Source organism: Cynocephalus volans, chromosome 16 (assembly GCF_027409185.1).
Source record: "Cynocephalus volans isolate mCynVol1 chromosome 16, mCynVol1.pri, whole genome shotgun sequence".
NCBI lineage: Eukaryota > Metazoa > Chordata > Mammalia > Dermoptera > Cynocephalidae > Cynocephalus > Cynocephalus volans.
Genome location: NC_084475.1, coordinates 15490535 through 15517738, shown reverse-complemented (window position 1 = coordinate 15517738; position 27204 = coordinate 15490535). Strand labels below are relative to the sequence as shown.

The window sequence follows — 27204 nt, the reverse complement described above, 5'->3', positions numbered from 1 at the left end:
AAGTTCACTGCTTGGAGAAGCCAAATGTCAAATTTTGGATGCAGATTTTTCACCGTGCCTTCCCTTTTCCATAGCATTTATGAAAATGTTAATTAATTGTGGTTCTGACGAAAACCTCTTTGTCAGCTTTGCCACCATTCAGACAAGTGTCTTTGTTCTTTCTTCTGAAGTCATTTTGTTTCTGTCTTCATTTGTGCATCATCTACTTCCAAAGAGGATTTGAGGTGGTTTAAAAGAAAAACTGTATGTATGAGTGGGCAGTTCAAGATAGTGCCTGAGAAAATATACAGAGGAAAAATGTGTATGTGTGTGTGTATGTGTGTATGTGTGTGTGTGTGTGTGTGTGTGTGTGCGTGCGTGCACGCATGCGTGTGCATGTGTGTAAGGGGGTGGTTTGGGGGACAAATCTTCCACCCCAGAGTGAGGCTGGATTGTTACTGCATTTGAGCATTGCACTTGGTTCTAGATTTCCTGGCAGTCAAGACAAAATGGGAAACCAGATGGTGTGTGGTACTTGTCTGACAAAAAACGCCTGTGTCCTTTCAGTCAAAGAATATTTTCTCCTGGCAGCAGGCTGAGAGAACTATGTTCTGTGGATTCTTATACAAGGGGCCCTGAATAACAAAACGGGCCTTTGCAGTTTCGCAAAAGATGCAAAGCTTTTCTTGTAGCTGCTGTATCGACCCTTGATAAAAACAGGGGCCTTACATTAAATCATTCTTCAGTGGAGCTCTAGATGGTAGCTGGCTAATACTGTCTAAGTAGGCTTCTTTCCTGTGACTCCAGCATTCAAGGGCACACTTAGAGAACTTAGATGGATGGGTGGTTTCTACGGTTCCTAAAGTGGCTCTGGGTGACCTTCTTAAACAAAACAGGAAATTTCAATGCTACAAAGAAAAGATTGATAGATCTGCTATATAGAAATAAAAATGTTCTGGTTGACAGAAGATACCAGAAACGAGCTCAAATGAGAAATGAAACAGGGAACATAAGATATATGCAAGATACACGACAAAGGGTTAATATCTCTCATGATGTACAGAGCTCTCAGAAGAAAATCTCAGTAGAAAAATGAACAAAGGATATGAATAGATATATTTCATGTGTGTGTATAAATGGTTAGTTTTATGTGTCCACTTGGCTAGGCTGTAGTCCCAGTTATTCAATTCAACACTAGATGTTGCTGAAGGTATTTTGTTGATGTTGGTTAATATCTACAATTAGTTGATTTTAAGTCTTCAATAATCTTGGTGGGCATCACCCGATTAATTGAAAGACTTTAAGAACAAAGCTGAAGTTTCCCCAAGGAAGGAGAAATTCTGTCTCAAGACTGCAGCATCAGCTCCTGCCCAAGGATTTCCAGGCTTCTAGTCTGCCCTGCAGATTTTGGACTTGCCAGCCCCCACAGTTGTGTGAGCCAATTCCTTGAAATAAATCTCTCAATTCCTTGAAATAAATCTCTCTCTCTCTCTGCATATATCCTCCTGTTTCTGTTTCTCTGCCCCCATACATGCATAGCCTCCAAAATTATCAACTTGCCCTGCTGCCATGTTTTCTTTTTATATTTTTCCTTTATTAAAAAGCCCTAATAAATGTAACAGTCCAGTTGGTGAAGTAAATACATACATGAGTCACACTTTATTTAACCTGGAATAAATTGCTTCTCTACAGAAGAACAAAAGACTGGCAATGGGTACACGTACATGTATTTAACAGTGTTATCTCCGTGTGGTAGGATTAGGAGTGATTTAAAAATGCATTCTTTGTGTTCATCTGTATTTCATTATTTTTCTATAATCAACACACATTACTTTTGTAATTGGAAAAAAGTCTGTGTAATGTGTTAGGGAGGCACGTTGTGTAGGATAACTTTGGAAAGCGAAGAGGTATGCCAATGTTTAGCCTAACTGTTGCTGAACAAATGCTTGTTTTATTTTTCTAAATAAATCTAGCTCATTAATTAGTGCTTAAAAAAAGATCAAACTTTCTGGGCAGAGGGAGCTTGAATTGCAGCTATGATAGTCCCCACTTATTTGTGGGGGATCCTTTTCAAGACCTGCAGCTACGATAGTCCCCACTTATTTGTGGGGGATCCTTTTCAAGACCTGCAGCTACAATAGTCCCCACTTATTTGTGGGGGATCCTTTTCAAAACCTGCAGTGGATGCCTGAAACCACACGTAGTACTGAACTCTATATGTACTATGTTTTTTCCTATACATACATACCTACGATAAAGTTTAATTTATAAATTAGACACATTAAGAGATTAATAGCAATAAGTACTAATAAAGCAGAATGATTATAACAGTTTGCCAGCATCACTACTCTTGCACTTTGGGGCAGGTGGCATAGACAGTGGGGATCTGTTGGGCAAAGGAATGGTGCATGTCCTGGGTGAGGTGTAGCAGGATTGTGTGAAATCTCATCACATTACTCAGAACGGTGCACAATTTAAAACTTAGGAATTGTTTATTTCTGGAATTTTCCATTTAATATTTTCAGACCATGGTTGATTGAGGGTACCAGAGAGCTCCTGTTGTTTCAGCAAGTGTAATACATCTCAGATACCTGAGAGGCAGATGGCAAAGGAGACAGAGGCTCTGTCCTGAAAGCCACAGAGCCTTTTGTCTTCTTGTCCTCAGAGAGGGTTAACCCACTGTCTTAGTCCCTTGGGGTTGATATACCAAAATACTGTCAAGTGTGTAGCTCATAAACAACAGAAATTAATTTCTCACAGCTCTGGAGGCTGGGATGTCGAAGATGAAGCCACCAGCAGATTCGGTGTCTGGTGAGGGGCCCTTCCTCACAGAGGACCTTCTCACTGTGTGGTCACAGGGTGGAAGAGGTGGCAGAGCTCTCTGGGTCTCTTTTACAAGGGGACTAGTCCCATTCATGAGGGCTCCATCCTCATGACTTTGTCACCTCCCAAAGGCCCCACCCCCTAACACCATCACACTGGGGGTTAGGATTTCAACATATGAATTTTGGGGAACACAAACATTCAAACCATAATACCGCTCTTTGGAGACCTGTGTTTTTCTCAAAATTAAGCTTTGCCTCTGCCTGAATTCCTGGACAAGAACTTAGATGAGATCCAATCTCCCATTCCATAGACTGCAGAAAAAGGGCATTAGATCTCGAACATGTTCAAGGTTGGTGGTATCAGTTCTTTGCCTTGTTAAATAGATCTCCAATTCATGACAAAACATTCTTTCATTTCTGGGAAACCTGTTTGAAAAACAACCTTGGAGTGGACACCCTGATGACAACCAGCTCCAGGATTCTCTGTCTTATCAACTCTTTGATGTCAGGTTCCTTCTTCATCATCTCCACTGAAGAGGATCAAAGGGCAGCCGTCTCCTGTCTCTGTCTCTCTCTCCCCACTCTGACCCCCCAAGAGGGAAGCACCATGGCCTGCTTATACGAGCCAGACCTGGGTTTGAATCCTGACTCTGCCATTTACTAGCTCTGTGACCTTTGGCAAGTCACTTGCTCTATGACCCTCAATTTCTGAATCTGAAAATGGGAATACTATCACCTTTCCCCAAGATTTGTAATGAGGATTCAATGTGATAACTATGCAAACTATGGAGCATAGCAAAGTGGGCAGAAAAGATGAAGTGCAATTGGGTTCTTGGTGAACTGAAAAGGTTCAGGAATGGTTGCTGAGAATGGTATGGTTTATAAGAACAGAGACTGGTTCTTGGATGCTAGACAGAGTCTCCCAGCAGAGCTTACAGGGCTAGGGGCAGAATGACAATGCGATAAAAATAGTGCACTCATTTATTCATTCTCTATCAATATTCGTTGAAGACCTACTATGTGCCACATGCAGATCTACCCACTGGCGATACAGCCCTTGTGGACTTCTATTTCAGACTGGGAGAGATCCAACTAAACTGGCCCTTTGGATACAGGAGCTCCTCCTCCTATAAAGAAGTTGGGTTCTGAAAAGATTATCTGTAGTTTGCAAGTCCAAATAACCAAGAGAAGTTTGGGATTGCAATCCCTGGATGCGTGTCCACAAAATAAAAGTTTGAGTTGGCCTTCCAATGATTGAAAACCAGATATAAGCTTTTACCTTCTTGGTGGTATTTTTTATAGAATATCTTTTCCGTAGTAGACAGTGTTGTGTACCATGAAAATCTGTTGAACATTGAGTGATATAAGCTTATACAACACATCAGCTCCTCCATTTGATTTCTGGAATAAACCATGCATTTCTGCAGGAAGAGATAAAAGATGAATAAACCTTAATTTTTAAATCTTTCTTTCCTTTCTTTAAAAATATGCTTTTTACATTTTTATTTATTTTATTTTATTTATTTGTTTTTGGCAGCTGGCTGGTATTGGGATCAGAATCCTTGAACTGGGTGTTATAACAACCGTGCTCTAACAAACTGAGCTAACTGGCCAGCCCCCTAAACCTTAGTGTCAAAGTGATTATCTTACAGTGGTGAGACTAGGGGTGTATTAGTCCGTTTTGTGTTGCTATAACAGCAAACCTGAGACTGGGTGATTTATAAATAACAGAGGTTTATTTGGCTTATGATTCTGGGACAGCCGCATCTGGTGTGGGCCTCAGGCTGCTTCTACTCATGGCAGAAAACAGCAGGCAGCCAACAGGTACCAGCAAATCAGAGGCGAGAGGAAGCAAGAGAGAGAGAGAGAGAGAGAGAGAGAGAGAGAGAGAGAGAGAGAGAGAGAGAGAGAGAGAGAGGAGGTGCCAGCGTCCTTTAAACAATCAGCTCTTGCGGGAACTAATAGAGCAGAACTCACTCATTACCCTTTGTGGCAAATCCCTAGAAGTGTCACTGAGCTTGGCCCAGGTGGGCTCTCAGCAGAGCATTAATCCATTCATGAGGGATCTGCCCACATGACTGAATCAGTTTCCAACACTACCACACCGGGGATCAAATTTCCACATGAGGTTTGGAGGGGACAACACATCCAAACTCCATCAAGGGGCAACTAAATGTGTGTATATAACCTTATCTGTATTTCACAATTTATTTCACTAAAATGAATATGTATTGCTTCCGTAAGTTAGACAAACGTTATTTTGAATCACAAGCCACAGATGGCTCTAGAGGTCTGAGGTCTGCTGTGATCTGAACATCGCAGAGGGAGTGGCGAGAGTGGGGGCTGGGGGCAGGAGAGGCAGGAGGGGCCATTGTGAGAGCTGGGAGGGAAGGATGGAAAGGAGGAGGGGCCCAGAGCAGGCAGACGCCATGCACTGGCAGCTGGGCAGCTGAGGCTATACAGAGCGGAGGGCTGCACAGCTGCTGTCAGGTGGGTCTAGTTTTTGTGGGGTCTTTTAGTTTTCTATTGCTACAACAAACTGCCCCAAACTCAGTGGCATGCAAGTTTGTGCGTTGTCAGTTTAGCATAGGTGGCTGTTCTGTTCTCAGGTGGTCTCCCTCGCGTGTCTGGGGGTCCATAGGCTGTCATCTGGGCAGCTTGGCTGTGCTCCATGGGTCCCTGATGTCCACCCAGCAGGCCGGCCAGGGTGCATCTTCCCCATGGAAGCCTTCACAGCTGGGGTCAGAAGCCCTTCACTTCTGCTGCATTTTATTGGGTGAAGTAGGTCACGTATCTGGCCCAGAGTCAAGGGGGTGTGGAAATAGACTGCCTCTTAGTGAGAAGAACTACAAAGTCAAAGGTCATATATCTAGGGAGTGATCATTCATCCATGTACCATGGGCTGGAAGCTGGTGCAATTCTGGGGGCATGATCGGAAAATTATGAATACAAAGCTTGGTATAGGACTTTGAAAAGAGCTTGATCGAGCAAGGGGTGCTGATGTTTATTCTCTGTCAGCTTTGTGGCAAATCCCTAGAAGCGTCACTGAGCTTGGCCCAGGTGGGCTCTCAGCAGAGCCACAGCTACACTGGTGGCACAGCCGGCAAGGCCCCTGGCCTGAGCACCTGTCGGCTCGGTCTGAGGAAATCTGGCCAAAAGCTCTTTCCTGTTGCTTCTCTGCTGAGAGTTCTTTGGTTTTCTTCAGTTCTATCTATTTTAGACTTTGGTTTTCATAATTCTCAGTGGGCCTTGCAATGAACTTCTTGTAGAACATCTGTTGCAGGGTGGGAGAGAGCCAACGAAAATGGCCCTTTCAGCACAGGAGCTCCTCCGTCTATGAACAGGCTGGGTTCTGAAAAGGTCGTCTGTAGTTTGCAAGTGGTGAGAGAAGTAGCTTGAGCAAGTATCTGTCCTTTTTTCCAGGAGGACCCAACAAATGCATCAACACACACACACACACATGAACCACAGCACTTGGATATACACATGCACACACAACACACACACGCACATCCCACTAGATACACATGTGCAGTACACACGTGTACACACAGCTCCTCCTTACAAACATGAGAATGCACAGCACAGTGTGCCCACATGCATTTGCGTACATACATGCACACACACATGTACACACACATGAGTGCTTTAGGGCAGGGAGAATCTGAGATGACCTGTCCAATCCTTCCTTTCACAGATAGGGATATGGAAGCCAGGAGGTAACTGGCTCATGTCCAAGTCAAGGGCCAAGCCAGGACCGGGGCCTCAAATGGATTTTTGAGGATACAAGGCCCCCAGAATAGCCCACTCGCCTGCATTCCCCATAGGCCCTTGGTTAGAAGAGCAGTCTGGCCACACTTGGAGCCGCTCGCATGATTCTCTGTCAATGATTCAAAGGGGAATCCTCCTGTGGTAGGCTGTCCTGGGAGGGGCTGGGATCAGAGCATCGGCCACAGGCAGATCTTCTGGCAGACAGTTCTGTTCACTTGCAGCCCGTGCCCAGGAAAGGAAAGTTTACCCCATAACCTTCAACACATCTGCCTCCTTGTTCTTCAGGCTGCCCATCCTGCTTAGTTCTTGGTCGTTTTCCCTGGAAGCCAAGGCTTCCCTGTGGCACAGGGCCAATGTCTCCCAGTGTACCTGCACAGGGCTCTGGGCAGAGGACCTGCGTGACGAGCAGTGGGGATCGAAGGGCTATCTGAATCCTCACTGTGGGTTATTGACCTTACTTTATGGTCTACAGATATGCAAACTGAGAGGCTGTCTCGGGCCACATCCTGGAAAAGCCCCGGCTTATCAGTTGCTGTGTTTTTCTGTGCAAATAATCCTCCGGCACACCTACTCATTCCTGATTAGGGTGTGAGGGACTTGTGTCCCTCCTTGGGACTCAAGATGTCACAGTGTGTGTGACACATAGCAAAAATGGCTCCTGGTGCCAAATATGAGAAAGTCCCAATCCTTTCATAACCTTTGTGCTCCACTGGAGGGCTGCTGGGACCTTCTGGGGGAGGAAAGATGGGGGACAGACACAGTTGGCAGAGAGAAGGGAGTGAAGTGGCAAAGCTGGTGCTTCCTTTTTTCTTTCTCTCTCTCTCTCTCTCTCTTTCTTTCTTTCTTCAACACATAGTTATTATAAGGCAGGGGGTAGGAGTGAGAGGGTAATAGTCATGAGCAATGAGCTGGTTTCTTCAGGGAGGACTTCTTGATAGAGTTGACAAGTTTCCGGATGATTTGGGCTAAGTCGAAATCAACAGGATCTCACCTGGTGGGCTGGGCACAGCAGTGAGACTTCCCACAGCGTGTTCTCAGGACAAAGCCCTCTTGCCCACTGGACCAATAATCATCTGCTCACATCTTCCTGCTGTTTGGGCCCCTTTCTTTGTAGTCTCGGTTTTGATACCCCGTCAGCCTCTTCACCCACTCATTCCAATCTCTGGTCTAGAATCTCTCCTCTGGCTTTCTGACTTTGGCCCCAGCCTCCCTCAATCCCATTGAACTCCTGGCTTTCTGGGCTCCTGAGAATTTGGCTGCCCCTGAAATTCCAGGTTTAGGGCATTCTATCTACCAGTCTTGGCTCTCTAACACTCCTCCGGTGGAGCTGGGTCCCCCCTGACCCCCAGTCTTCCCGACAGGGGAGGAGGATTGGATAAGGGTCAGCCAGACCCAGTGGGTCTGTACCTGCAAATTTCCATAAGACAGCAAGCCCCAGGTTCTTTTCTCAGAGAACGCATTGTGGCCCGGGACAGGGAGCTTTCTCAAAAGCTTATTCATGAGTACTGTGACCTCTTGCATTGCTAACTGCCCTGAAGTTTCACCCATTTCACCTCCTTCCTCTTTCAGTTGTATTCACCAGTGGGAAGTGGCAGAAGAGGAAGTGCAGGAGGAAGAGCGAGCAAAAGCAGAAGGCTGGAGGGGCAGGAGCGGAGTCCATAGTTTGCTCTTGCTCGACTGGGCCTGGTGTGAGGAGAAAATGCACCTGCTGCTCCTTTTCCACCTCTTCTGGCTCTCAGGTGAGCGGGGCCTGGGTCTGTCCTCAGGAAAAGCTTAGCCAGCAGGAGGAAGCGGCTGGCAGACGGAGGAGGGGGCCCAGCAAGAAGGCCGTCTTAGTGGCATGAGCCCCTCTGTGTTTTCATCCACCCACTCACTCACTCCCCCAGCATTTCAGCACCTGAGTGTGGCCTTCATAATGGACCCAGCGCAAGGCCTAATTCCTGACCGCCCAGGGCTGGGTGATTTATAGACTCATGGGCCCCATGGGTCAGGGAAAGCAGAGGAGCCCTGGTTGTTCAGGAGAGCTGGTAAATACTGATCCCTCGTGGAAGAAGGGAGGGTGGAGAGGCTTTGGAGCAAGGAAAGGGGGAGTTTGCCAGATGGGGAGAGAGAGGTGAGTGTAGGCATCTGGGCAGAAGGAAATAATAGAAGTTACTGAGAGACCAGGCAGGACAAGAGGAGGTAAGCCCAGTAGGGATGAAGAGAAAGGAGGGACTGAGAGGTGGGCAGAGTTAGAGGGTTGATGGTTTAATTTGGTGGGCACCATCTTGATTAAAAATGAAGGGGATTTTCTTGACTTCTTTGTGTTGGAGGGCCCCAGGCTCAGCCCTTGGGCCTCTTCTCTAGTATGCAGAGTCACCTCCTTGCTGATCTCACCTGCTCTCTTGGCTGGAAATCCCACCCCTGTGCAGATGACTTCCAATTTTATATCCTTACCCTGGACATCTCCCAGGACTCCAGAATCTTATAGTCTATTCAACATGTCCAGTGTAAGAAATCGCAGTGGTCATGAATATGTAGTGATCATGTGACACTTCAAATGTGACCTGGCCAGATGTTCCCCCTTGAATCCCTTTCTCCCCCGGTCTTCCTCCTCTTTGTGTTTGCAGACTCCATCTTTTCTGGTGCTTAGGCAAAACCTAGGGGGCATCCATCTCTTTCTCTCATACCCTATAATGATTTTTGAAAATGTGAGACAGATCATGGCTCTTCTCTGGTCAAAATCCTCCAAGGACTTCCCATCTTACTTAGTTAAAACCCAGAGTCCTTATAGGGTTCTCACAATCTGGTTCCTCCTGCCGCATCCTCTCCCTGGTCTCCTCTCCTACTCCCCTCACCCAGTTCAACCTACTCCAGCCACACTGTCTTCTTAGGTGTTCTTTAGCCATGCTAGGCACACTCCTGCCCCAGGACTTTTGCACTTGCTGTTCTCTCTGCCCAGAATGTTCTTCCCCAGGCAGCCATAGGCTCCATCCAGTTCCTCAGATTCTCCATGTCTTTACTTCTCACTGTGGCCTTTGTTGATGCCCTTATTGAAACTGCAATTCCCTTGCATTCTTTTTCTCCATTATCTCTCCCCTCCCTTCTGTCACCTCAACAGAATGTAAACATCAGAGGGGCAGGGATTTTTGTGCCTACAACCATACCAGGTACTGATTAGACAAGTAGTAAGTATTAGCTGAATGAGTGAAAGCATCCAATAGAGAGGGAATAAATGCTTGCTGCAATGTGCCCACCCCCAAATCTTTCTCCTGCTTTCATAGAACTGAACAATTAAGACTCTTAAAATTAATTGCCTAGGACATACGTTGCTGATGGGAATATACAATGGTGTAGCCACTTTAGAAAACAATTGACAGTTCCTCAAAATGTTAAAACATAGAATTACTACACGACCCAGCAATTCCACTCCTAGATATATAGCCAAGAGAATTGAAAAGACATGTCTACATAAAAACTTGTACATAAATGTTTGTGACAACTGTATGAGTCCATTTCTATTGCTTATAACAGAAATACCTGAAACTGGTATTCGTAGAGGAAACAATATTTATTGCTTACAGTTTAGGAGGCTGGGAAATCCACAGTGCAGGGGGCACATCTGGTGAGGGCCTTGCTGGTGGTGGCTCTACAGCAATACAGGAGGTCACATGGCAAATGGCTTGAGTGCGACAGAGCTAACCTCTTCATTTGCTCTCTTTTTAAAGCCATCAGAACCTCGCCCATTACTCCCATTAAGCCATCGATGGATTAATCCATTCAGTAGGGTGCAGTCCTCACAATCTAATCACCTCTTCAAGGCCCCATCTTTCAATTGCCATAATAGGATTTCCCATCCTCTTAACACTGACAGTGGGGATTAAGTTTTCAACATCAGCTTTGGGGGACAAGCATATCCAACCGATATCAACATTACTCATGATATCCAAAAAGTGAAAAAAACCCACTGTCCATCAATTGATGAATGGATAAATAAAATGTGGTATACCCATACAATGGAATATTATTCAGCCATAAAAAGCAATGAAATACTGGCACATGCTACAACATGGTTGTTGAAAACATCATTCTAAGTGAAAGACACCAGACGTGAGAGGCCATATAGTGCATAATTCCATTCATATGAAATGTTCAGAGGAGGAAAATCCATAGAGATAGATAGTAGATTAGTGGTCTCCAGGGGCTGAGGAAAGTGGGCTAGGGAGAGTGACTGCTAATGAGTTATCAGGTTTCTTTTTGGGGGTGATAAAAATGTTCTGGAATTAGATCGTGGTGATGGTTGTGTAACTTTGTGAACATACTAAAAACCACTGAGTTGTACACTTTAAAAGAGTGAATTGTGTGGTATGTGAATTACATCTCAATTTAAAAAAGTAATTGGAGAGCAGAGAGAAAAACAGGAGCAGAAGAGTTCCCTTGAGAGAAGTTTCTGGGTAGCATGTGGCGTGCATGTGGATTGGAGGATTTGGAAAGGGGCATGGATGGCAACTGGTAGCCCTTAATGGTTGGGGATTCTTTTACATAGTCTGATTGGATCCTTCATTCTACTAGTCATACAAATGAAAAAGATAATTTCAAGAAGCAATAAGTACTGTGAGCAAAACAGAACGAGGTGACATGACATAGTGGGACTCAGTGATGTGCTTTAAATAGGGTGGGCTGGAAGGACCCCTCTGAGGAGGACACATCTGAGCTGAGACCTGGAAGACGAGAAGGAGCAGACACTTAAGAGCAGGGCCAGCTTTTCAGACTCAGGGACCATCAAGGGCAAGGCTCTGATGTTGAAATGAACTTGGCCTTGGCACTTTTGAGAAACAGAAAGGTCAGCATGGCTTTGTCACATGCTTCAGAACAGCACAGTGGGGCAGGTCTGGAGGAGATGATTACCTCTTTGGGAAAAAAGCCTTAGGGGAGGTAAGTGACTTGTCCAGGACCGCAAGGCTGGTAAGGGCAGAGCTAGGAGTAGTTCATGGATGCTTGGCCCGGGGTTTCAGCACAGAAATGGAGAAGGTGGACTGTGGGTGAGATGCTGAGACAAATCACCAGGCCTGGGAAGCACATTTGGGACTGCTTTTTTCTGGCATTTGGAAATGAGGGAACTTGGTGGTGAGCAGATGTGAGAGTCATGTTGGGGTGTGTGTGTATGGTTGGGTATGACTGAGGCAGATAGGAGGACCTGTCTCACAGGGGCGGAGAAGCTAGCAGGCACAGCTGTGTGTGCTACTATGGACCCCGGGTCACCTGCCTCTTCCACAGAACTTCCAACCACAAGCAACAAATGTACCTGGTGCTGCTTCCCTCTTCTAAAAAGTTCATTGTTTGAAAATACACAAGAAAAAAATAACAGCCAGAAAATTCCTTCTGGGCTTTATGACAGTCATGTCCTGTGAGAAAGGAAGAGGTTTTTAATTTCCCTATTTTTTTTTTTTCTGGAGAAAAATGAGCTGCCTTATCCAACTTAAGCCACATCATAAGTGGTGGCAGAGAGGGACAAGGCCCTGGCTGTCCTGACCCAGAGTGGAGAGCAGCTGCTGCCCTGTGCCCTGCCAGGGATGGGTCCAGTCCTGACTGTCACTCACTACCTGTGAGCAAGTCACTTCTCCCTGGTGCCCAACTTCTTCCTAATCTAGGATAATTCCATGTGGTGTAGGTGGTGAGTAACCGTCGGATGAGAAAGCTGCTTCCTAGAGCTCAGGGCTGCCGTCTGTGTCACGAGGGTTCAGACAGCAGGACCGGAGCTCTGATGAGCTTGGAGGGGGAGTAGGTGCCTGGGACAGAGGGTCCAAGAAGTGAATGGTTCAAAAATCGGATCCAACACCAAATGCTCAGGCGAGAGGGCCAGGGCTGCTCAGAAGCTGAGCAATTCAGGATGGGGTGGCCATCTGTATCAGTTTCCTGTTGATGCTGTGACAAAATACCACAAAACACACTTACTATGTTATGGTTCTGCAGGTCAGAAGTCCTACAATCAAAGTGCTGACAGGGCCGTGTCCGTTCTGGGGACTCTAAGGGAAGATCTGTTTTCTTGTCTTTTCCAGTTTTTGGAGACCTCCAGCACTGTTTGGCTCGTGGCCACACCTCATTCTGACCTCTGCGTCCGTCACATCTCCTTCTCTGACTCTGACCCTCCTACCTCCCCCTTATAAGCAACCTTATGATTACTTTAGGCCACCTGGATAATCCAGGATAATCTGTCCATCTCAGGGTCCTTAATCACATCTGCAAAGTCCCTTTTGGCATGTAAGGGAACATAGTCACAGGTCTGGGGGTTAGGACGTGGGCATCTTTGGAGGATACTATTCTGTCTACCATACCATTAAACAGCCCTACCCAGCCAGTAGGTTTTTTCCTGTGATTTTACAAGTGATAAATGTTCATTATAGACACTTATGAAAGAACAGAAAAAAATAAGAGTTAGGAAAACAAACCTCTGTCTGACTATAATCTTAATGCCCAAGGCAGCCAGTTGTTAACATTTTGGCTTATTTCCTTTCAATCTTTTTCTCTATTTGTATTTTAAAAGTTAGTAGAGATTATACTGTATATGAGATTAAACAAACTCATTTTTCACTTAATATGAGGATTTCTCATGTAATTAAGCATAATTGTCTGTTTTATATTTCATTTTATACATAATTATTTCCCTAACTGATAGAAGTTACCTTATTTTCTTCATTTTTGCTATTATGAATAATCATATAATGAATCTGTGTACACATTTTTGTTAGCCTCTCTATTGCCTGAGGACCATATCCTAGAAATAAAATGACTCCAGCAAAGGGCATGAATATTTTTGATACATATTGCTATATTGCTTCCTATGATGGTTGAACTAATTTAATTCCTACCAGCAGTGTCCCACAGTGCCCATGTCACCTCAGCCATGCCGGTAATAGGTCAGTCATAAAAATTTCATTGACTCGATATGTGAAAATGACATTGCTTAAGATGTTTTTATTTGTTGGATTACTTAAATTGAACATTTTGAATTTTATTATCCATCTGAATTTCCTCTTTGTGTCTTTTCTCTTCTTGGCTTTTATCAATTTTCCAAATGAGATTCTTAATGTTTTCCTCATATAAGTATACTTTTTATAAAGAGAAAGGATTTTCTCTGTTATTCATTCTAAGCAGTCCCCCCAATTTGTTCCTTGACTTTTCAGTCTTTTCTATATTGTATATCCAAGTGTCATATTTGTATATAGTCGAATTTATTGACTCTTTCTAGTATGATGTCTTCCATTAATTTTAAATTTAGAAAGTTATCCTTTTCATCTAGAGATTTTATAAAAATTCATTTCAATTTTCTTCCAGTTTAAAAAATGATTTGCTGTTTTATGTTTACCTCCTTATTCTACCCTTTATTTACTTAAATAGAGCATGCTGAGAGCATCCCAGAAATGTTTATGCACCAATCTTTCCTTTTCCTGCTTAGTTTTGAAGTTTTCTATGAAATATATTATTCTCTTAAATAGAGAGGTCATGAGGTCGGTTTTTAAGCTGTTTACTCTGTTCTATTGATAGACTTATCTATTCTTGCTAGATTTCCAAGTCGATTTTTATGGATGGCCTAATAATGTATTAACATCTGGCAGGAAAAGTTCTTCCTCTTTATGCATCTTTAAAATGTTAAGTTGTCATCTGCTCATTTATTCAGATAATCTCTAGCGTGCACACATATGCAGACACATCAGCACACATGTATACTAGAGATGACCTGAATATATATACCTATACATTTATGTTTATATATGCACGCTAGAAATTATCTGAAAAAATATATATGTTTTAAAAATGTTCTGGGTTTTTTTTTTTTTAGTTAAATATATAAATTCATTTGAGAAGAAGGGGGCTCTTTTACTCTTTTACAATATCTAGCATTTTTATTCAGGATCATAATTAGCTCTTTTTAAAATTTAAACCTTTCATGTCTCTCAATAAAATTTGGTTGTGTGTTTTTTTCCCCCTACAAGTCTTTATTGTTTCTGTTAAAGTCATTCCTAGTTATTTAACACACTTTTATTGCTTTTGAAAATGACCACTTTTCCACTTTATTTTCCAACTGTTTATTACAGGTTTATAGGAAAGCCATTGATTTTATATATTTATCATGTATTTAGCCACTATATTAAATTCAATAATGAACTAAAATATTTAAGATTTAAAAATTTTCTCTAAATGTTATTACTTTCTTTTCAATAATTATAAATTTTATCTTTCTGTATCTTCCCACATTGATCAGAACTTTGAGAATCATGTTATCATATATAGGGAACTCATGTTTTACTTATGATTTCAGTTGGAATGCCTGTAGTACTTCACTGTTAAGAATAATTTGGCTGTTAGTTTATGATATTCTTAAGTCTTTTAATTGTAGAAAATAACACATGTACAGAAAAGTGAATAAAACACCAAAGTCCAGGTTAACAAATTATCATAAAGTAGGTACCAATATCTCACATTAAGTATGGTGTTTGCTCAGGTCCTTGATAGACAATTTCTACCAGATAAAAGCAGTTTTCTTATTTTGCTAAGAGTTTTTAAAAGAGTTTTTTAAAAAAACTCATGAATGGGTGATGAATTCTATCAAATACATTTCTCTGCTTCTACTGAGGTGATAATATGATTTTTTCCCTTTACTCTGTTAATATGGAATATTATACTTATTAATTTTCTAATGCTAAAACAATTTTACATTCTTGGCATAAACCCAACTTGATGATAAAGTATTATCCTTTTTGTATATTACGGGATTCAGTTTGCTGATTTTTTTTTTTTCAGACTTTTGCATTTATGTCCATGAGTGAATTTGCTTATAGTACTTCTTTCTTGCACTAGTCTTGTAGGGTTTTGGCATACAGATTATGCTAGTCTCATTAAATGGATTTGGGATTGCATCCTCTTTTCCTATACTCAGGAAAATTTTGTGTAAGATAGACATTATTTCTTTCTTAACTGTTTGGTAGATATCTCCATGGAAGCTGTATAGGCTTGGAGTTTTCTTCTGGGGAAGTTTCAGAGATTAAAAAAAAAAAAATTTTGGCAGCTCGCTGGTATGGGGATCTGAACCCTTGATCTTGGTGTTGCAACACCACGTTTTAACCAACCGAGTTAACTGGCCAGCCCTCTTTTGGGGAAGTTTTCTTTCTTTCTTTCTTTTTTTTTTTTTGGTGGCTGGATGGTCCAGGGATCTGAACCCATGACCTTGGTGTTATAAAGCTGTGCTCTAACCAACCGAGCTAACTGGCCAGCTCCATGGGAAGTTTTAAACAATAGATTTGATTATTTAAATAGTTGTGAGATTATTTAGGTTTTCTATTTCTTTCCTGCTAATTTTAGCATATTGTATTATTTTTTCTAGAAACTTGTTTATTCCATACAAAACTTCAAATTTATTGGCATAAAGTTGTTTAAATATCCTTTTATTATCTTATTCTTTCACTGTCTTATCTTCTTGCTACTTTTTTTGATATGTGCAGGCCATGCAGTGATATTCCCCTTTTCATTCCTGATATCAGTTATTTAGGTCTTGTCTCTTTTTATCATAAATATCTTGCTAGGTGTTTTATTTATTTTAACAACTCTTAGCTTTGTTTTCTAACTTTTGACATAGATGTTTAGCTCATTAAATTTAAGCCCTTTCTTCTTTTTTAAATTTACACATTTAATGCTATAAAATGTCCTTAAGTACAACTTACATGCATCCCACAGTATTCTTTTAAGTTGAGGTATAACTTATATATAGTGAAATGTATGGATCTTAAGATTACATGAGTTTTGATAAACACACATAACTTTCAGCTTACACCCCTATTAAGATACAGAATATTTTCATCACCCAGAAAGTTCTTAATACCCAGCGCAGTCAATTCTTCCCCCACCCATGAATCACTGTACAGATTTATTGGCCATAGGGAGGGGGATAGGCATGAATTACAGGAAGCTATGATTGCCCAGTGTCAACATTTTTGTTTCTTCTGAGATTCATAGTTGTGCTCATCAGCGATTTTCCTGGTGGCTTTGACCCAGTGGAATTTTGAAGGACAAAAGTCTTGTCCTGTGGAAGGTGTAGTCCTTCCTTGACTGTTAGGAGGCACTTTGGATTTGAGAGCTATTCCCAGTGCAGGAGGCTGTGGCCCTGTCCTCAGGGTGGGAAGTGACAGGTGCCTGGATTTGTGTTTTCCAGTCATCTCTGCTGCCAAGGATGCGATCACTCGTCCAGAAGCAGTGAGTGGCGTGGAGCGGGGTTCACTGACTGTGCAGTGTCGCTATGACCAGCAATGGGAGACCCACAGGAAGTGGTGGTGTCGAGGAGCTACTTGGAGCAGCTGCAAGATCCTTGTTAAAACCACTGGATCAGAGCAGACGGTGAAGATGGACCGTGTGTCCATCAGGGATGATCAGAAAAACCACACGTTCACTGTGACCATGGAGGATCTGAGGAGAGACGACGCTGACACTTACTGGTGTGGAATTGAGAGAACTGGAACTGACCTTGGGGTCACAGTTAAAGTGACCATTGACCCAGGTAATTGTGTGTATGTGTGGATGTGTCCCTCAGGGCCTGCTCTGTCCTGGGTCCTGAGGTCACACTCAAGTGACTTAATTGTCACTCAGAGTGACCTGTCACAGAGGGTGGTGGAGTCCTGAGGTCTCATAGAACCCCGAAGGACCCCTTGGGATTGGGAGGGGCAGGGCTTCTCCTAAACGCCCCCATGGCTCCCAAGGCCTCCTTTACCATGGGATTAAACATTTCCAGGCACAGTTTTTTCTCTGCACAGCTCAGTACCTGAGTCTATTATCCATAAAGGACAAGGCCATGGTCCCCAGTCTTAGTCCATGGGCCAAAGGGACCCCCTCCCATGATACCCAGAGGCCCCAGTCCCTGCCAGTGCTTTCCTGGGATCACTGGTGGCCAGGTGTGCCCTGCTCTTTGTGGAGTTCTGGGCTGGGACTTCCTAGGCACTGTTCCCACCCCCATTCCATACCCAACTTGGGGAGAAAAGACCCAGCATAGTCTGGGTGCTGTCGTCTAATTCCTGAGGTCTAGAAAGGCCTTCACAGTCAAACGGCTGCATTCCTGGTGCCTGAAATCCCACCTTGAGCCACTTGTGAATTTGGATTTAAGGATGTTCTCTTGCTAAGTCTTTCTGGAATGCAGATATCCTGGGAGGGCCAGCTCAGAGGCCCCAGTGCTTTGGTTTGTACGAGTTTATCCGCTGGGCGCTGCTTCTGCTGCCCCCAGACAGGCAGCACCAGCTCACAGGGCACTTGTGGCACAGGGGGAACCCCACAGTCCTCAGGGCTCCAACCATACCTGGAACCTCTGGGGTGTATTCTAGTTTGCAAAGCGCAGAACATACATTGTCTCACTGAATCCTATCAGCACCCCTGAGAAGTAGGTATCCCCATTCTTGAAGCTTTGTAACTGGCCCAACGTAAAGGCTCTTCCTGAACATTATGATTTTGTTCAGGGTTGATCTTGACCTTTGATGTCATAGACCTAGGGTATAAGTTAGCCACCACACAAGTTCCCTTTCTTCTCCTGTCATTGCTGGATAAAGACGGCTGAGAGGATTGGCAGAGGCACAGTCATAAGCAGCAGGAATGTTTAAAGTTCAGCTGAGCTCCAGCTGCCCTTGTCCTGAGGCTCTTCCTGGGCTCCCGTAACTGTTCCAGGGCCTGGCCAATGTCATCCCTGGACCTGTGCCCATCCCCACCTGCCTCTGAGGCTCTTGAGTCTCCTAGAGGCCAGGGAGATCTGAGCGGCCCAGGCTGCAGCCCCTTCCCACAGCCCTGCTCTAGGGGCCTCAGGCCAGGGCAGCCCACGCTCCCCAGGCTCAGAACCACGTGCAGGGCTGTGGGTGGGCTAGTAGGCAGAGTAGTATGTAAACTGGTCTGTATGTTAAGTAACAACTACAGTGTCAAACACCATCCCCACCACCTCCACCTCCACCACCATCTCGATGACAGCGACAGTCACCCAGGAAGAGACCAAAAGCTTCTCGACTTTGACCAGCCACTACCCCAGGTAAGCCAGCCCTGATGCTGCTGTTCCCACTTGGCCTGAACTCCTCCAGTGGGGGAACTCTTTGAAGTCTCAGGTCCCAGCCAGAGTTTGGCTCTGGACCTGCTCTCCTTTGCCAGGGTGAGGATGTTGGGGACCTTCCCACTTGCTCTCAGGCCACACTGTCCTTTCAATTTCCACAGATCCTTTGTCCTGGAGTTTGGTACAGTTTATAAGTTTGTTGGTTCATTCATTCATTCATTCATCCCACTTTTAATGAGTTAACTTCTACATGGCTGGCAGTGTGCTGAACTTGGGGGACAGAGACGTGGAGAGAAACCCATGGACCTCAGAGCTTAGCGTTGAGACCAAAGAGTAGGCAGGCAGTAGGATGCTGCCAGCATGTGTGTGGCCGCAGGGTTATACAACCACAGGGATGGCTCTGGGCCCAACTTCCAGGAGAGCAGGGAAGGCTTGGGGAAGTCATATTTTCCCTAATGTTCCTCTAATTACTGTTGTGGCAAGAACAGTGGTGGTACTGATAGTTACTCATGGCTCTGGAGCACCTGGCAGCTCATTAAAGGCTTTCCTGTCTATTACTTCATTTTCTTTGACCTGCCTACAACCACCCCATGAGGAGGAATGGGCAGGTACAAATATTCCCATTTTACAGAAGAAGAAACTGAGCCTTGGTCACTTCCTGGGGAAGGATGTCTCTGGAGCTCAGATGGAAGTCTTTGGACTCCAGTCCCGGAGCACACTCCCTTCTTAGCACCCAGCCAGCCATCTTCGGTCAAAGGGCTTTCTAGAAGCTTTCTCTCTCCTCAGCCCTCTTGACTGTTTTTAGATCTGCCAAGGTCTCCTGCTTCTGGGACCTTCCCGCAAAATGCCTACGGGAGATCCCCGATCTTTTTGCCACTAGGGACTCCTTTTACTCCCCCTCTCCCGTTTGCCGAGTTTTGAAAGTTTTTTTCTTTGTTTCATTTGAAAGTTTTTTTCCCCCCACTAAACTGCTTTTAAAAATTAATAGCTAGGGAGTTTCTTCATTTTATTAATCAAAGCTTTATGAACGTACCAGTGGGGGCCTTTGATTAGCATGAGATGAATAATTCACTCCTTTATTCAACAGCAACAGCAACAAAATTTATTCAACAAATAAATAGTGAGTACCTGCTCACACCTATCACTCTTAGGGAATACAAAGGGATACAGGGATGAAGAAAATAACCAAGGTTTCTGCCCTCGAGGTACTTACAATCTAGAGATAATTAACTTAACCAAATAGAGTTGATATAATCAATTGATTAAAGAACTTATTCCTCAAATTTCTGTGAATCTGCTGATGGATATGAGATAGTCTTTGTATTAGTTTACTAGGGCTGTCAAAACAAAGAACCACAGACTGGATGGCTTACACAACAGAATTTGTTTTATCACTATCTGGAGATTGGAAGTCCAAGATCAAAGTGCAGGCAGGGCTGGTTTCTTCTAAGCCCTGTCTCCCTGGCTTGTAGACGGCTGGCTTCTTCTTGTGTCTTCATACTGTCCCTCCTCTGTGCATTCTGTGACCTAATTTCTTCTTCTTATAAGGACACCAGTCATACTGGACTAGGGTCCACCCCAATGACCTTGTTTGAGTCCGTTTTGTGTTGCTATAACAGAAATACCTGAGACTGGGTAATTTATAAAGAAAAGAGGTTTATTTGGCTTATGATTCTGGGACAGCTGCGTCTGGCACGGGCCTCAGGCTGCTTTTACTCATGGTGGAAAGTGGCAGGCAGTCAGGGGGTACAAGCAGATAACATGGCAAGAGGAAGCAAGAGAGAGAGAGAAGGTTCCAGGGTCTTTTTAAGCAATGAACTCTCGTGGGAACTAATAGAGCGAGAACTCACTCATTAATCCCCCCTCCCCCAGGGAGAGCATTAATCCATTCATGAGGGATCCGCCCCCATGACTCAGTCAGTTTCCAACACTGTCACATTGGAGATCAAATTTCCACATGAGTTTTGGAGGGGACAACACATCCAAACTCCATCAGACCTTATGTAACCTTAATTATCTCTTTAAAGACTCTGTCTCCAAATACGGTCACATTCTGAGGTACTAGAGGTTAAAAGTTCAAACATATGAATTTGGGGGTTGTGGGAGACACAATTCAGCCTGTAATAGTCCTTACTCTCGAAGAAATTACAGACCAAAGGGAGGTGATCAAGAAAATAGGCGACCATGATAGCCATTAAGCATAGAGACAGGGCAAACCCAGGTGGTCATGAGACACCTTTATCAGACAGAGTGGGCCAGGACAGGTTTCCTGCAGGAGGTGAGGTCAAGCCAAGACCAAGAGGATGAGTCAGAGATTGCTTGGTGAAATGGGGAGAGAGAAAGTGAGTGAAGGGGAGACGGAGAGGAAGTGATCCCTGGTGGGGGACCAGCACATGCAAAGGCCCTGGTCACTGTGATGGAGCAAGAAGTACCAGCAAGGAGCAGCTGGTTGCAGAAGAACCAAGAGAGATGAGGCTGTAGAGGCCAGCAGGGTCTCAGATCCAAAAAGGCTTTATAGTCTGGATCAAGGGGCTTGGATTTTATCCAGAAGTCAATGGGGGGACACTGAGGGATTATAAGCAGAGTTGTTGCTGCAGTAGGAAGAATGGGTAGGAAGCGGGGAGATGGAGAAGGGGCCACTGCAACAGTCTGAGCAAGGGGTGATGGTTTTGGGTAGTGGCAGTGGGAATTGGGAGAAGTGACCAAATTGTCAAACTCACAAGTTGTAATGGGGATAGGATGGGTTGGTGGTTGATGGGATGTGGGGCAGGGAAGAAGGGGATGAGACAGAAATGGCTCTGAGGTTTCTAGCCCGGGCAAGTGGTTGGAGAAGGGACAATTACTTGAGAGAAGGAGGCCAGGGAGAGCAGATTTAGGGGGAAGGTGATGAGTTTGGAGTGCTTGGGCCCATGTAGATGGAGGTGTCAGGAGGTAGTTGGATATAGGATCTGGAGTTCAGAGGATAGTCTGGGCTGGAGACAGAGATCTGGGAAGCACTGGCAGTAAGATGGAAATGCTTGGTAATGGGAGGGTGAAATAGAACAGAGGCAGAGTAGACCCAAAGGGGCCCATTCTCAGGACATTTACGAGAAGAGTAATTGACAAAGTAGGTTGAGAAGGAGCAGCCAGAGAGAGAGGCAGGGATCCAGGAGAGAGCTGGGTCTTGAAGGCAAGGAAAGAGCTTCCAAGAAGGAGGTTTTGGCCGCCAGGTTCTCAGGGAAGTGAAGCAAGATGAGGACTTAATGTGTCCATTGGTTTATCCCTGAGTAGTAAATGGTAACCTTGGTGACAGTGGTCACAGCAGAGTGAAGGGAAGAGGCCTTCTTGAGGAGTAAGCAGGAGAGAAGCAAGTAGATAAAAAGTGTAAAGACCTCTTTGAAGAAACTTGGCTTTGAAGGGGAGGAGAAAGGAGGGTGGTGGGGGGAAGGGTGTGGATTTCAGGGAGGGATGGAGAAAGTTTAAATGCCCATAGGAAAGAGCCAGTTCAGGGGGAAGGGATTGACATTACAACCAAAAGTTAATTTTGGCACTTTGGTTAGCCTGGGCTGTTGCATGGAGGCTAAAGGTAGATTCATTCATTCATTCACTCACTCATTCATTCCACACTATATGTCAGGCACTGTTCTTGGCCCTGGGAATGAACACAGCAGACAAAACCCCTTTCCTCATGCAGCTTGCATTCTAGAGAGGGAAACAGACAATAAGCACAATGAATAAGTAACAGATCCTCTAGGTCAGTAGGGGACAAAGATGATGGGGAAGAAAGAAAAGATAGTGCAGGTTGTGGAATAAGGTGGGGCGGTCAGGGCGGGCCTCATGGACAGTGATTCTGGAGCAAAGACTTGAAAAGGCGAAGGAAGGAGCCAAGCAGAGCTGTGGAAGGAGCACGTTCCTGGATAAAGGAACATCTGGAATGAAGTTCTTTAAGGTGGGAGCGTGCCTGGACTGTCTGAGGAACAGCAGGGAGCCCAGTGAGGCTGGAGTGGAGCGAGCACAGGTGAGAGCAGACAGAAAGGACGGGAGAGAGTTGGGGTAGGGTGGAGGCCACCATCAGCCTGGGAAGTTCTCATGGGATGAAACGGGGCTGTGGGGGATTTTGAGCAGAGGAGGGACATGCTCTGACTTTTGGATAAGAGGACCCCCTGGCTGCTGTGTTGATGTTAGAATGCAGTAAGGTGTGCTAGTGTCCTGTGGCACTAGCTGTAATAAAATACCCCAAACTGGGTGGCTTAAAACAACAGAAATTTATTCTCTCACAGTTCTGGAGGCCAGAAATCTGAAAGCAAGTTGTCAGTAGGGCTGGTTCCTTCTTGGCGATTCACAAGGAGGCCCCTTGCCTCTCTCCTGGCTGCTGCTGGCAATCCTTGCTATCATTTGTCTTGGGCAGCATCCCTCCAATCTCTGCCTCTGTTGTCACATGGCTGTCTCCCTGCGTGTGTTCGTGTATCCAAATTTCTCTCTTGTAAGGACACTAGTCATTGGAGTAGGGCCCACCCTAATGTTATATGACCTTATCTTAACTTGATTACATCTGCAGAGAGGTCACATTCACAGGCTCTGAGTGGACATGAACTTTTGGTTTTCAATCCAGTAGAGAGGGAGGTTTAGGAGCAGGGAGACCTTTTAGGAACTTGCTGCCGTATAATTTCTGTTAGGCTTCTGGGCACGTACCTTTCTTTTAACCATCTTTGAGGGCCCCAGGAGTGAGGGCTGCCAGGCTGCAAGCCACAGACATGCAGATCATGAGGCGTGTGGCCCTTGTTGCCACCAGGGGGGTGTGAAAGGACATGGGGCAGAGGTGAGCCTGGGCTTCCTTCTGTTGTTTCCAGGAGTGCCCACATGAAGCTCAGTGTCCTTATTCCCCTCACCTTTGCCGTGTTGCTGCTTCTCTTGGTTGTGGCCTCACTGTTGGCTTGGAGGATGCTGAAGCGACAGAAGAAGGGTGAGAGGACTTGGCAGAGGCTGGCTTGGGCTGGGCTGGGGCTGGTGTGTGGGGCCAGTGGCTGGCATTGTTCTCTGGGAGCTGTCTGGTCCAAGGGTTTGCTGACAGAGTCTGCAAGGGTCACTGTCTCAAAAGCCACCTGCAGCTGACAGTCCGAGGGGTTAGGGGGACCCCTGGAGCTGGTGGGTGAGCCCCAGGAGGTTTGGCATTGGCTGTCTGCCATGTATATCCCTCCTAGCTCTCCCTTTCTTTCTGCTCTGCCTCCCTCTCTGTTTCCCTGTTTGGCTCTTGGTGGGCAGAGGTGGCAATGGCCTTAGGTGAGCAGCCCAGTCTAGGGTGCTTGGACACTTCGGTAGAATCCCGGTGGTTGCCAAGGAGGTGTGAGCTGACATGGGGGGAGGGAGAAACACACATACACACACATGCACACACACATGCATAGCATGCAAACACGTGAGCACGTACACTTCTACACACGTGATCTCATATACACATGTGTGCACACATGCACTTGTCACATACATGTGCATGCACACATCACACAATCCTCTGGGTCTGACCAGAAAGGTTGGTGCTCCCTCTCTGCCTGCCAGCCCTCCCCCAGGCCGACCTACTTGGGTGTGAGCTTGTCTTCAGGGAAGAGATATTTGCTCAGGGGCCTCCACTCACAGATTGCAAGGTCTGGCTCAATCAGCCCTTTTCCTGTCTGGCTTGACTTCCACATTCTTATGTAATTGCACGCCTCTCCCTTCTCAGAACCCCGGGTCCTGTGCTCTGGCTCTCCTTGGGCTCTCTCCAATACCTCTCCCTCCCCGCAGCCTGGGGGACCTCTCAGTCTGGGAGGAGGGATGTCTGACTCTTATCCACAACTTTTTCTCCCAAATGTCTTGTCCATGACCTAAGTTCTAAGTACTTTCTGTGCTCCTTGGCATCTAGACTTTTGAAACTAAAAACCAGGGAAGAAATTCCTTGTTTCTTTCTTCTTTGTTGTCCATAGAACAGGGGAATGGGGGAAGTGGCAGGGGGAGGGCTGATGGACAGAAAGACATACAGGAACCAGCAATCGCCTGAAAACTGATCCATACTGTGCCAGCCCGGCTAGTGCTCCACCGGAGGGCAGCTTGGAGCCATCCTGTTCTGTCTCTGTGGACAACTTTTACTGATCGAGCACCCACCCGCCAGGCACAGCCAAGCACCCAGAATGTGAGAAAGGGACAGGTCAGGCCACCCAGCAGCTCCTGGCCCACCTGAAGACTAACTAGAATTCAGTGGAAGAAAGATGATGAGACAGACATAAAGCAAATGCCGTGGGAGCCGGGAGGGGGGATCAGACAGCTTAGGCAGCTGAGGAAGGTAGGCATGACTGTGAGTTGACCCCTGGAGGATGAATCAGGTGGAGAAATGGTGGGGTTACAGGCTGAACTTCCAGCAGAAGTTACAGAGCCTGGGATTTTGCAGAAGGAAACGTAGCCCCAGGGGAGCCCATGGCTGGCAGGGCCACCTGATCAGTTGATTGTATAGTTCTATGATGTGGGGGAACAGAGGGGCTGAGGTCTCCCTCTTTTTCAGGTGAAGAAATGAAAGCTCAAAGAGGTGATGTGACCAGTGTCACAGAGTGTGTCATCTGAGGGATCAGAATTAGAACCATGTTTCCTGTCTCTGAGCCTAGAGCCTAATTCACCCCTGTTCTTCCGTATTTCTCTCCACCAGAGTCTTGGGGATGGGCTTTCTAATTCTGGATAATTTTTGTCTTTTAGCTGCTGGGATATCCCCAGAGCAGGTAAGAAAGTCCCTGCGGTTGGACCACAGAGATCAGGCAGCTTCCCCTTTTTTTATTTCCTGTCTCCCAGGAGCACTGAAGTCCAAATGTATCAGGCAAACCATGTGCCAAAGTGTCCACATAGCCATGGCCTCCTGCAGGGCATGGGAGGGTGGGGAGCCTGGAGACAGCCAGAAGGGGTGAGGGCTGGGGTCATGGGAGACTGAGAAATGGGGGGCACAGAGGGAACTGGGAGGGGCTCGTGTCCCTCCCTGGAAGAGGAACCTGTGTTCACAGACAGATCTTGTGATTCCCCTGCAGCCCCTGGAGAGTGACCTCTGCTATGCAAACCTGACCCTGCAGCAGACTGGAAGCTCCCGCAGCCCCTCCCAGAAGAAGGTCCCCACAGAGCCCTCCTCCTCTGCCCAGGCTGGCCAGGCAGAAGTGGAATATGTCTCCATGGTGTGTCCTCCGTGGGTGCTGCTGTGGGGCTGGGGAGGGACACACCTGCCGTTGACCCCCCTTTGAAGATGGGCTCTTCCGATCGTGTGGGAGTAGCTGAGGAGAGCAGTCAAGTGCGGTCCTCGTGCTGGGTGGGAGAGAGCCACACAGGCCGAGTGACTCAGGATTTCATAGCGGATGTGCTGCCCTGGGGCAGAGTTGAGGGAGAATCTGTTCTGCTGTAGCTGAAGCTCAGGGTATCTGGCAGAATGGAGGGGGAAGCGGGAGGGCTTGGGAGTGGGCTGCAGAGGGTCTGCCCCCACCTGCCTTATCAGAGAGCTTCTCTGTCCCGTGGCCATTGCCACTGCCAGCCCCTCTGACCTCACGACCCTCTTTCTTGCAGGTTTCCTTTCCGAGGGAGGAAGTTCCCTATGTGTCACTGTCTTTGGACAACTTGGATCAGGAGCCAACCTACAGCAACATGAGCCATCTTATCAACTACACCCCTGGCAGGGACCACGAGGAGCCCACGGAATACAGCGCCATCAGGCGGCTGTAGCCTGTACTCCAGGCCTCCCTCTCGGACCCCACATAAGGCCTGTGGGCACAGTGCTTGCACCAGGACCCACCAGAGACTGAGGCTTCTGCCTCATCAGCCAGCACAGCCCCTGGCTCTGGCTTGGGCTTGGGTCTTAGCCTCAGGGGGCTTCTGGGAGTTGGGGGTCTCTCCACATCCCCTCCTCTCCCACATAGCTTGGGAGGGGGCTGGGGACATGCTCTGGGGCTGACGTAGGAATAATAACGATATGATAATAGTAATTAACCTTTATTTATTGCTTACCATGTGTGGTGAGCTGAATAATAGCCCCAAAATATCTCTGTGTCCTAATCCCCGGGACCTGTGAGTGTTACCTTATATGGCAAAAGGGATGGTGCAGGTGCGATTATGTTAAGGATTTTGAGATGGGGGGATTATCTAGGTCTGCCCCAAATATGATCACAAGGGTCTTTATACGAAGGTGGCAGGAAACAGAAGGCAATGTGGTGACGGAAGCGGAGGTTGGAGGGATGCAGATGGGAGCCAAGGAATGCCGCGGCCTCTAGAAGCTGGAAAAGGCAAGGAATGGATTCTCCCCGGGAGCCTCTGAAAGGAGCCAGCTCTGCTAACACCCTGCCTTGAGCCCAGTGAAACTGACCCTGTACTTCTGGCCTCCACAACTGTAGGAGAATAAATTTGTATTGTTTTTAATGAAACCACTAAATCTGTGCTAGTTTGTTACAGCAGCTGGGAAACACACACTGTGTGGCAGGAGCTCTTCCCTAAACGCTTCTCCTATAGTAGCTCATTTAATCCTCACAACAACCCCATGAGGGTGTTTCTATTACTGTTTGCATCTTACAGATGAGAAACCTGAGGCAGGGAGAGGTTCAGTGACTG

General features: G+C 45.9%; 2 protein-coding genes across 2 annotated transcripts in view; one reads left to right on the top strand and one right to left on the bottom strand.

The window, feature by feature from the left end:
* Positions 1–27204, bottom strand: part of RAB37 (RAB37, member RAS oncogene family) — a 58695-nt gene that overhangs the window by 16387 nt on the left and 15104 nt on the right. The gene's annotated exons all lie outside the window — the stretch shown is intronic.
* LOC134365033 (CMRF35-like molecule 1) lies at positions 8275–26325 on the top strand. The gene is made up of 8 exons (XM_063081247.1): positions 8275–8314; positions 16762–17103; positions 18549–18606; positions 20354–20362; positions 23457–23566; positions 25324–25346; positions 25623–25787; positions 26170–26325. Exons 1-8 carry the CDS (start codon positions 8275–8277, stop codon positions 26323–26325), a joined length of 903 nt encoding a protein of 300 aa, XP_062937317.1.